The following is a 12,756-nucleotide window of genomic DNA, read 5'->3' as shown; positions in this document are numbered from 1 at the left end:
GATCTTATCTGCACATCTTTCAATTTCTCTTTCATTCTGCAAACATTTCACCACTTCTCTCTTCAACATTGCTTCTTCTCAATCTGCTGCTAAAATCACTGATTTAATTTTAAGTTTCAGATACAAATTTGAGGAAAGAAATTAGTAAGTGACATCTTAATGTATTACATGAACAAGCATAATGTATACTATGGAATTTCTTCTCTATAACCATGGCTACATTCCCACTTCCTGTATTAGTGCTCCCAATTGTTCATTATCTCTCTTTCTAAGATTAGACTTCCTGCCTGGTTAACACTGGACTTGGCCATATGACTTGTTTTGGTCAATGGAGTGTGAACAGAAGTAAAATTTTTTATCTTTTATGGAAGCTATAGAGCCACTGAGTGATCTCACTAATGCACTTGTGCTACCAAAGCAATATGCCCTAGAAGGATCTGATCCTTCACCTGGATCTGAGAAGCAGAAATAAGATGAAGCACACACAAGCAGACACAGTTCAGCTTCAGTATGAATGAGAAATAGACATTTATACTTGTATACCATTGGACTTCCCAGGTGGCGCTAGTGGTAGAGAACACATCTGCCAATGCAGGAGACATAACAGATGTGGGTTTGATCCCTGAGTCAGGAGGATCCCCTGGAGAAGGGCATGGCAACCCACTCCAGTATTCTTGCTTGGAGAACCCCATGGGTGGAGGAGCCTGGCAGCATACAGTCCATAGGGTCACACAGTAGGACACGACAAACGATTTAGCAAGCACGCAACCCTAAGACTTGGTGGATGCTCATTACTGCTGGATAATCTAAAGAAGTTTAACTCTCACACTCTTTTCCTTTCCTCCAGAGCTGTCTTGTCATTAGCTTACCAACTGTTCAGACTTATCTTCTCTGGTTCTCTTTCTTAATAAAGTAAAGTATACAGCTACAATTTTAGGTTATCCTTTAGAAAACAATGTCCTTTTTGCTTTCTTTAAAATAATATGTCTAACATGCAAATGAATTTTACAGTTTCATTCTATCATCCAAAGATAAAATAAGCACAAAGAAATTGTATCAAGCTTCGTATACAACTGCCCAGTATCATCATCACCTCTCTCTATTCTTTCCTCTTCCCCTCCTTTCAATAATTAATAATGGATAGCATAGTATGGGTCAGGAACTATGCTTGATGATGAAGATTCAGTGATGAAGAAAATATGGCCATGGCTTATGTCTTCCCTAATGGATTTTCCCCTTTGTTAAGGAAGATGGACATCAGTCAAATATTTACATACAAAAAATCTGCAAATCTGACAAATGATATGAAGGAGAAGAGAAAATGTGCCATCTACACACATACTAGAGGGACTGGATTTAACTGGACAATCAATGAAAGCTTCCCAGAACTGACTCCTCAGCTGTAATCTTCAGTACAGACAGCAATTTACTAAGTAGAAGTTAAAGGAAAAACATTTATTGAAAAGAAACTAGCATGAAAACACCTTAAAGGCTGGAGAAAAAAAGTAACAAGGAGGAGAAGTTGAAGTAAGGACACTATATTTGAACCAAGTAATCAGGACGAACCTTGTGTTACAGGAGACTGCAGAACCAGGCATACCTGCCTATTGAGGGACCTTGTAGGATACATTAAGGTGGGACCTTTGTCCCCTCACCCTGCTAAAATTAGTGTAAGTATGGGGGGAAATGGATCATATTTATGTTTAAAAATTAAAAGAAAAAGAGAATGCACTAACCATAATGTAGATAATGCATTAGAAAGGGAACATAGTTACTGCAGGAAAACCAGCATTGGAAGGGAGCTAATGCTCACCACTATACCACCAATGCTGCACAAAACAAGTTTTGGAAGCACCATAAGTTCAGTTTGTACCAGAGTTCTGGTGTAGAGTGAAGCAGATAGATTAAAAATTTATTTAGTATGTGGAACATTTCCTGTTAACATGTCGACTGCTGCTGCTGCTGCTGCTAAGTCGCTTCAGTCGTGTCTGACTCTGTGCGACGCCATAGACGGCAGCCCACCAGGCTCCCCCGTCCCTGGGATTCTCCAGGCAAGAACGCTGGGGTGGGTTGCCATTTCCTTCCCCAATGCATGAAAGTGAAAAGTGAAAGTGAAGTCACTCAGTCATGTCCGACTCTTAGCGATCCCATGGACTGTAGCCTACCAGGCTCCTCCGTCCATGGGATTTTCCAGGCAAGAGCACTGGAGTGGGTTGCCATTGCCTTCTCCGAACATGTTGACTATGAGGGTTGAAATAAAAAGAGGAATCAAGAAAATTCATGCATTTATGAGTCAAGAAATCTAGTTTAGCAGTTGCAGGGAAGAATTGAGTATTGACTGAAGGAGATCATGAGCTTGATTAGACATATTTTAAAGTATTTTTGAGTATAAGAGAATATGTTAAAAGGAAGTGATATGAATGAGTGTAAAACTTCTTATAAGATCACTTTTTCACTATGTTAATTTTTCTAAAGGGATTCAGAATGATTAAAGAGCAACATTTGGGATAGAAATAAAATGTGAGCTAATCATAAACAGAAACACCATCATACTATCCACAATGAAGAAACACAAAATGAAATCATTTATCATATTTAACATACTAGATATGTTACATAAGAATGAAAAGCATATTGGCAGTATTACCTGTCATTGATATAACCTAGTACAGTGTCAATATCAATACTGAGTCTTTTATTTTCTTCCACCAGTTGAGAATGTGCTATTGAAATATCAGAAAAATCCTTTGCAATATTAGAAAGTTCAATATCCCATGTTGATTTCTTAAAAGAAAAAAAAAGAATCATTTATACATGTTTATGTAACTCAAAAAGAAAAAAAAAGTGCAATAATGAAATTACTTTTAGTTGCATGAGTTAATAGTTGGGAAAATAGAATGAAGTTCTGTTGGGAAATACGGAAACATCAACCTACCGTGGCATAAAAATTATTAAGTACTTCCAAATATTCACTTTCATAAATCTTTTTCTTCCAGCGTAGTTGATCATAAAGTCTTTTCAAATCATCTAGCTAAAGAAAAAATCCATACACAAAATAAATTGTGGTGCTTTCTATTCTTTTGTAAAGAAAGAAAGAAATTATCTTTCAAATTATGCAACTACAGTAACTTAAATATTGATTAAAATATTATAAAATAACAATGTAGGCTGTTTTCATTATGAAACCTGATGCAAGACTCCAAATACAATTAGCAAGTCTAACAGTATTCAAATGAATAATTAATCTTGATAAAATAGAATCTATTTTACTTTTAAGAATTGACAAAAATTAGAAAATTTAAATTGCAAATACTGCTATCAACAAATTAAAGAAGAAAATAACATGAATATGGCCAACATACCACAAAAAAGGCATTTGACAAAATCACTAGTTTCCATAATTTTTCACCTAGCAAAAGGAAAACATACCCAAATATAAAGAACCAACACGTAATATCAAAATAAATCATAAAATATGAATCCATGCCCACTGAACTCAAAAATGAGGCCACACTATCTTTTATCACCACTGTTATTAATCATGTTTTGTGAAATTTAGCTAATCCAAGTAGATGAAGAAACCAAATGTTACTAGTATAATACTGAATATGAATATATGTCTTCAATTTTAGATGGTATGTTTGAATACCTCGGAAGATAAACTATTCTATTTAAGACCACAATAAATAAATTTGGGGAAGATAGCATAAGAGAATTAATAAGTATTTACCTACAAAGGTAGTAAACTGTTAAAAGCATTATGACAATATTTAAAAACTTTTGTCAAAAACATAATATTTGGAAATAAATTCAACACAAAAGGGAGGACCTGTAATACAGCAAACAAAAATTCTTATTTAAAACCTTGTTGTTGTTGTTTAGTCACTACATCATGTCAAGAAAAAATATTTCATAGAAACGTTTAATATACTGTCAGTTACCCCAAAATTAATATAGACAAAATAAAAAGGAGTATTGCCTTTGAAACTTCATGAAATGAAATTCATATGGAAGAAATGTAGGTGAAGCTAAACAAGAGGTATATGAAAAATAAGAATAATATTTGAAATATGCTACCAGATATTAAAACATCTTATAATACCACTATATTAAAGAAGTATTTATTTTTGGCATTGCAATAAAGAAAGAAGGAAAACCTAGAGCCTCACAATCGGAATTCATTTTTTTAAGTATTTGAATTCAGGGAGAAAGAAGTTATTTACTTTAATTAATGGGTTAGAATAATATAGAACTTCTGTTTATTAAGAAAAAGTGATATTTCTATTTCCCATTCAACTGACTTCATAACAAACACAAATTTCAGGTTGACAGAAACCCAAATACAAACACAAAAACACACGCACAAAAAAAATTATTAAACAATATGATTCTATTTGCATAATCTTGGACTGAAAGAGAATGTTATCTCGCCAAACAAACCAAGATTTGTGATGTATCCAATGGCATATTTTACAAAACTTGTGTGGCAAAAGACAACATAAAAACACTGAAGGAAAAGTTAAGACTGAGATATAGTTAGTCCTCATGAAGGATATCGGTGGATGTGGTGGATTAAAAACATCTGAAAGCTATTCTCCATAAAGGTAATGAGAAATCTGGCTCAAAAAAAAGTCAAAATTAGCTTTTTCAGAACTTTGGAAATTGAATGAAGGCTTGCAGCAAATGGGCAGCACCTATTAAGATAAATAGTTTAATCTGAGTAAGATAGGTGTTAGCTCTTCTCTAAATTTTTGGTAGAATTCAGCTGTGAAGCCATCTGGTCCTGGACTTTTGTTTGCTGGAAGATTTTTTATTACAGTTTCGATTTCCTTGCTTGTGATGGTTCTGTTAAGATCTTCTATTTCTTCCTGGTTCAGTTTTGGAAAGTTATACTTTTCTAAGAATTTGTCCGTTTCTTCCAAGTTGTTCATTTTATTGGCATAGAGCTACTAGTAGTAGTCTCTTATGATCTTTTGTATTTCAGTGTTGTCTGTTGTGAGCTCTCCATTTTCATTTCTAATTTTGTTAATTTGGTTCTTCTCTCTTTGTTTCTTAATGAGTCTTGCTAATGGTTTGTCAATTTTGTTTATCCGCAAATCAATCAACATAATACACCACATTAACAAATTGAAAGATAAAAACCATATGATTATCTCAATAGATGCAGAGAAAGCCTTTGACAAAATTCAACATTCACTTATGATTAAAACTCTCCAGAAAGCAGGAATAGAAGGAACATACTTCAACATAATAAAAGCTATATATGACAAACCCACAGCAAGCATCACCTTCAATGGTGAAAAATTGAAAGCATTTCCCCTGAAATCAGGAACAAGACAAGGGTGCCCACTCTCACCACTACTATTCAACATAGTGTTGGAAGTTTTGGCCACAGCAATTAGAGCAGAAAAAGAAGTAAAAGGAATCCAGATAGAAAAAGAAGTGAAACTCTCGCTGTTTGCAGATGACATGATCCTCTACATAGAAAACCCTAAAGACTCTTCCAGAAAATGACTAGAGCTAATCAATGAATATAGTAAAGTTGCAGGATATAAAATTAACACACAGAAATCCCTTGCATTCCTATATGCTAATAATGAAAAAACAGAAAGAGAAATTAAGGAAACAATACCATTCACCATTGCAACAAAAAGAATAAAATACTTAGGAGTATATCTACCTAAAGAAACAAAAGACCTATACAGAGAAAACTATAAAACACTGATGAAAGAAATCAAAGAGGACACAAACAGATGGAGAAACATACCGTCTTCATGGATTGGAAGATTCAATATTGTCAAAATGGCTATTCTACCCAAAGCAATCTATAGATTCAATGCAATCCCTATCAAGCTACCAATGATATTTTAAACAGAACTAGAACAAATAATTTCACAATTTGTATGGAAATACAAAAACCCTCAAATAGCCAAAGTAATCTTGAGAAAGAAGAATGGAACTGGAGGAATCAACCTGCCTGACTTCAGACTCTACTACAAAGCCACAGTCATCAAGACAGCATGGTACTGGCACAAAGACAGAAATATAGATCAATGGAACAGAATAGAAAGCCCAGAGATAAATCCACAAACCTACAGACACCTTATCTTTGACAAAGGAGGCAAGGATATACAATGGAAAAAAGACAACCTCTTTAACAAGTGGTGCTGGGAAAACTGGTCAACCACTTGTAAAAGAATGAAACTAGAACACTTTCTAACACCATACACAAAAATAAACTCAAAATGGATTAAAGATCTAAATGTAAGCCCAGAAACTATAACACTCCTAGAGGAGAACATAGGCAAAACACTCTCCAACATAAATCACAGCAGGATCCTCTATGACCCACCTCCCTGAATATTGGAAGTAAAGGCAAAACTAAACAAATGGGACCTAATGAAATTTAAAAGCTTTTGCACTACAAAGGAAACTATAAGTAAGGTGAAAAGACAGCCCTAAGATTGGGAGAAAATAATAGCAAATGAAGCAACAGACAAAGGATTAATCTCAAAAATATACAAGCAACTCCTGCAGCTCAATTCCAGAAAAATAAAGGACCCAATCAAAAAATGGGCCAAAGAACTAAACAGACATTTCTCCAAAGAAGACATACAGATGTCTAACAAACACATGAAAGGATGCTCAACATCACTCATTATCAGAGAAATGCAAATCAAAACCACAATGAGGTACAATTACACGCCAGTCAGAATGGCTGCTATCCAAAAGTCTACAAGCAATAAATGCTGGAGAGGGTGTGGGAAAAGGGAACCCTCTTACACTGTTGGTGGGAATGCAAACTAGTGCAGCCACTATGGAAAACAGTGTGGAGATTTCTTTAAAAACTGGAAATAGAACTGCCATATGACCCAGCAATACCACTTCTGGGCATACACACTGAGGAATCCAGATCTGAAAGAGACACGTGCACCCCAATGTTCATCGCAGCACTGTTTATAATAGCCAGGACATGGAAGCAACCTAGATGCCCATCAGCAGACGAATGGATAAGGAAGCTGTGGTACATATACACCATGGAATATTACTCAGCTGTTAAAAAGAATTCATTTGAATCAGTTCTAATGAGATGGATGAAACTGGAGCCCATTATACAGAGTGAAGTAAGCCAGAAAGATAAAGAACATTACAGTATACTAACACATATATATGGAATTTAGAAAGATGGTAATGATAACCCTATATGCAAAACAGAAAAAGAGACACAGAAGTACAGAACAGACTTTTGAACTCTGGGAGAAGGTTAGGGTGGGATGTTTCGAAAGAACAGCATGTATATTATCTAGGGTGAAACAGATCACCAGCCCAGGTGGGATGCATGAGACAAGTGCTCGGGCCTGGTGGGCTGGGAAGACCCATAGGAATCGGGTGGAGAGGGAGGTGGGAGGGGGGATCGGGATGGGGAATACGAATAACTCTATGACTGATTCATATCAATGTATGACAAAACCCACTGAAATGATGTAAAGTAATTAACCTCCAACTAATAAAGAAAAAAAAATAGTTTAATCTGAGTAAGAGGTGAGAGCTTTGTGTGTTTGAATTTGTCCTAATCCTTCCCTCCAGGTTCATAATAGCCTTGCGTGCTCAGTTTCTTTCGATTCTTCCCAACCACATGGACTGTACCCACCAGGCTCCTCTGTTCATGGAATTTTCCAGACAAGAATACTGGAGTGGCTTGTCATTTCCTTCTCCAGGGGATCTTCCCGCCCCAGGCATCGATTTCTGGTCTTCTGCATTTCCTGCTTGGCAGGTGGGATTCTTTATGGCAGGTGGGATTCTTTACCACTGAGTCTGAGCCTATTATAAGCTCATATTAATCTTGAATATCATATTAATCTTTAGGGAGAAATCCATCAGTTGGGAAGCCACCAAATTCCACTGATCTGGAATGCTTTCAAATCCTCATTCCCACAGAATTGTCATTATCTGACCTATCTGTTAGTTTTTTGTGTGACTCCATTTGCAAGGATGTCTCTATTTTTTTTGATACAGAGCTCTCCCAGTACAAAATGTCTTCCCAGAAAATTTTCTCCTAAGCCATGAATTTTTCACCCAGGAAGACATGAAGTTCTAACTGAATTCACGAGGAAAGTGGAGATTTTAGAAAAGCCCATATTAGAGAAAAATGGTTGATCATCCATTTACAGATCTGAGAGCAGGCATGTGTATTTGTGGTCTGAACTAATTCAGTGAATAATTTTGACAACTGAATGAAGTACTTCCCCTTTAATCAACACCTTAATCCCTAATCTCTCCTGTAGGGTAGTAAAATATTAAATTAACACACATCTAGTTTCTCAGATAAGATAATTGAGTATCTAAAAGGTGTAAAGTGAAGGTCACAACCATAATATGGAGAAGAAATCTGAGTCCAACACTATGAGAGACTAAAACAACATTATACATGAATTGCTTTAAAAATTCTCAACCTCATGAGTCACCAGAGAAATGCAAATTTGAAGCCACAACAGGATAAATTCAACAAAAGTCTTATAGTTAAATATAAATAAAAGATAATATTAGACGATGATGCTAATCTGAGGCTGGAATTCTCATACATGGTGGTCTGAGTAGAAAATGTATAACTACTTTGGAAAAAAATTGTAATGACCTATGAAAACTGAATATATGCATCTTTGGACAAGTCATTCTCAACATAAATGAATATGTAGTTTTAACATGTATTTTGAGGGACTTGGTCTGAAAAACTGCAAGGACTGAACAGCAATAAACTCAAACTGCAGGTTATGAAGAAACTGGATATCAAGTTTAATTTTCAAAAAGTAAAGCCTGAGATACCCACCAGACATCTAACGGGAGGTTGAGTTGGCACTTAGAAATACAAAGCTTATGATAAAAGACTAAGCCCTTGCAATCTCAGATGTTTGGAATCTGGGGACATAAAGAGAAATGGGTGAAGGAAGCTGAGAACAAGCTTCCAGAGAAGTAAGAAGAAACAAGAATAGTGTGTGTTCTAAAAGCCAAGAGAATAAAGTTTCCAGAGATAAGTGCTACATGTACATTAATTGAAGATAAGAACAATTAATTCAATTAACGGAAATATTTTCATTAAAAAGTGAGCCGTAAAAAGGGCAAAGTGAAAAGTTTTCAGAATTTTGGGAAAAAATATGAAAATGCAGGTAAAGCATGTAAGCCTTATCAGAGATATAAGGCATATGGTTTTTACTTGAATTAACACTGGCACAATTCAGCTTTTATTATTTTTCCATTAAAATATTTTTGTTAAAATAAGGACTTATATTAATATTTAAAAGTTTTAGAGACATTTATCATAGCTTTGTTTACAATACCTAAAACTTGAAAACATCTTAAATGTGCAATAATAAGAGTCTAAGAAACTCTCAAATCATTAAAGTTATATTTTAAAATATGATTTTGCAGTAAGTAAGTTTTTATATAGGGAGAAATGTCATCAATTATTCTATGCATATGATAATATCCTTTCAAAATATCATAAGGTCTGTCTATATAAAACAAAGTATTAACAGTGACTACATTTAAATAGTTAGGTCATAGATCAGTAATTTCTGCTCCTCACATGAGTGTATTCTAAACTTTAAGGGATAAACATTAAGTATTTGTGCCATTTAAAAAGTGTATAAAATAATTTAAGATAATAGTTTGTGTAATGAATTCCACCAGATTTTATGAGCATCGTAAAGAAGAAAATAGGATCCATTAGTAGCAATTACAGTGTAGTATAATGGTGAAAGTCTGACTGGGAATCATCTAAAGTGGGAACGTAAGGAGAGAAATAGAAACAGTGAACACAGAAAATTCTTTCAAGGGTTTTTCCTGCAAAGTACAACAAGAAATGCAATATATCTTAGGGTAAGATTTAAAAACAAAAACATGAAGCATTCAAAACAGGGAGGTGGAAAGTAAAACTAAGGAGAATAAACCTAAAGAAATAAAAAGAAAATTATAACTACGGAAACATACATTAATATTTTAGAAGCTGGAAGACTGTAGAATTGCAAATCCAAGGGTCACCTCTACTCTTTAATTCAATTTTTAAACATTTGAAGAATCTCATTTAGAAAGTGAAAAATACACATATAATTAAAAATAAGAGATGAGTATAAAAGAGCAATTTTATGTCATGTTATATTAGATTTGAAAATTTTAACCCATTTTGATTATTTCTTGGTCCATTAAAAATTATAAAGAGATATCAAGGAGAAATATATATCTTAATAAAACTAATCATGACAAAGTAAAACAACTGTCCATAAAAATAAAGCAATAATTCAAACAATCTAAAAAAATAAAAACAATAATCATTTTTCACCAAGGTGTCCTATTAAAGATTTAAGAAAAAGTTTACTTAAATCTATATTAATTGTCCAGGTAATAAGAAAGGAAGAAAAGCTTCACAATTCATTTAAAAAGCCAGCCTAATCCTGATAAGAAAATCTGTCAAATACAGCACAAATTAAGAACACTGCAATACAGACTGATTTATGAATATGGATGTAAAATCCTAAATAAAATAATTACAAATCAAACTCAGCAGTAAATTAAAAGAACAATAAACCATAACCAAGCAGAGTTCACCCCAGGAATTTTAAAATGGTTTAATTTTAATATAATACATTGTTTCAATAGGTCAAGTGAGAAACCATTTCAAATCATCTTCACAGATGCTTACAAAGTATTCTGTGTAAGTAATCATCTATTCCTGATAGATTTTATAACCTGAGTATACTTTTAAAATCTTTAAAATGATAGCAAGCATATGTTTGAAATCAATATTTAGATAACATGAAACATTTCTCTAAAATAAAAATTTAAATAAAGAAAGCCAAATTCATAGATGTTTCTTAATATTTTATACATATGCCACACAATAAAACAAAAAGAGATGAAAAACCTTATGGCTAAAAAACTAGCAATGTGTAATTTTATACATTACCACATTTTATCCATATAACTCATAAAAACTATATAATAAAACAATAAGAAAAAATTGTATTGCAGTTTCTCTATAACACAACTTTGTTTGTATGAGAAAAATCACTCAGCTTCTTTTCTTCTTAAAGCTCTTTTTTAAAAATTATTTTTTATTTTTTGGCCCTACCACATGACATGAGGAATCTTAGTTCCCTTACTAGAGATAAAACCCATGTCCCCCTGCAGGGGAAGCAGAGTCCATACACCTGGACCATCAGGGAAGTCCCACTTAGCTTTTTTAGAGTGGTTTCCTATTTAGTAAATTAATAACATCAATAATCATTGCTGGCTTATTTTTAATACAAAATTATTTAATTTGAAAGATTTTGAGATAAAATATTAATCAAAAGGTATATTGTAATAGGTATTTTTTGTATTTGAATTTACACTTATAGTACTCTAGATCAATAAGTTGGCAATAAATATTAAATTTCTACTAAAAAGACAATATCCAAAAATATAAAAATATCACATATATTCAAAAGTATTCACTTATTTACAACCATTATCTGTAAAGTATATTAGAAATTAAATTTTCATACACCTATAATTGCTAAAAAAATATGAAAATCACAAAGAATTTCTGTATCTTTGAAAGTGATTTTTGTATTACTTTATTGAGTGGTTGGATAAAATGAACTGTAGATGGCTGTTTCTTTAATACTACAAGAAACAAAGAATTGCAGATAATGATATTAAAAAAAATTCCTAAGCTATGGGAGAAGTAGACTTCAAAGAAAACATTGGGAAAAATCATAGTAAAGCAGCTTTATTTTTACATTTAAAACGAATTTGATCTTGACAACATTTTTAAAGTACTTAACCAATTTTAAAATGCTTTTTACTTAATAGGAGCTACTGTTTGTAGAAATGAGAAGGGAAAAATTTGTTTTCCTAGATACAGTGACAATACAAATACAGAAAAGTGTACATTAATGAAGTAAAGATTCTAAATTGAAAGCCTGAAAAAAAAAAAAAAAAAATTGAAAGCATGATATGCCCTGAAATTTTAAAAGATCAGTTACATTGTGTGCAATTAGGCAGCACAAATCTTTTATTTTTCTCTTGAACTAAAAGTGCTGACTGCATACCAAAAAACAATGCCTGGAAATGATGCACAACATTGCTTTTTATTGAGTGTTTAATATGCCCACTTTGAAAATACAGCTCAAAGGTTTTCTATAATGAGCAAAACACAGAAAAAAATATATCTAAACTTCAACATGCTCTCATCATCTCTATAAAGTATGATAGTTCACAAATGATTTCTATAATTGAAAAACATTACTAACCTGTAAGTACATTCATAATATCCCATCCAAATAATATTATGTTATGAAGGACCAGACTTGCCATTTTTAGAAATGATCAAAAAAATCAAGAAAGTTATTTTTAGGTTTAGTGAATAAATTTCCCCTCTTTGACAATATTTTATTAAATGACATTTTTATAAATGATGAATTTCAACATGATTAGAAAACTGACCTCATAACTATTTGGCAACGCTACATTTTATTTCAACGTCTGCACTCTACTACATTTCACCTCATCAAGTGTTATCCAGACTCACAAGGTAAAGTGATTTTCCCTCAAGTCCCAAGAATTTGTCTCCTTTCATGTTGAAGTTTAAAATGAGAGGATTCAGCCAGACAGCAGTAAGACTGAGAGGATGAGCAGAGTTAAACATTGACACTTCACCTGCCTCCTTAGAAATCTGTATGCAGGTCAAGAAGTAAAGCTAGAACTGGATATGAACAA

At 33.2% G+C, this 12,756-nt stretch overlaps 1 protein-coding gene across 1 annotated transcript in view; it reads right to left on the bottom strand.

Moving 5' to 3' along the window:
* The window catches only part of CCDC178 (coiled-coil domain containing 178), a 356,491-nt gene that overhangs the window by 264,839 nt on the left and 78,896 nt on the right, over positions 1-12,756 (bottom strand). The window contains exons 10-11 of the mRNA XM_065934984.1: positions 2,936-3,031; positions 2,648-2,784 (exon numbers count right to left, since the gene is read on the bottom strand). Of these exons, the coding sequence (XP_065791056.1) occupies positions 2,648-2,784; positions 2,936-3,031 (233 nt within the window). The remainder of the gene's footprint in view (positions 1-2,647; positions 2,785-2,935; positions 3,032-12,756) is intronic.

This window comes from Muntiacus reevesi, chromosome 4 (assembly GCF_963930625.1).
Source record: "Muntiacus reevesi chromosome 4, mMunRee1.1, whole genome shotgun sequence".
Classification (NCBI taxonomy): domain Eukaryota; kingdom Metazoa; phylum Chordata; class Mammalia; order Artiodactyla; family Cervidae; genus Muntiacus; species Muntiacus reevesi.
Note: the sequence above shows the minus strand (reverse complement) of the source record. Positions and strands in the feature narration are given on the sequence as shown.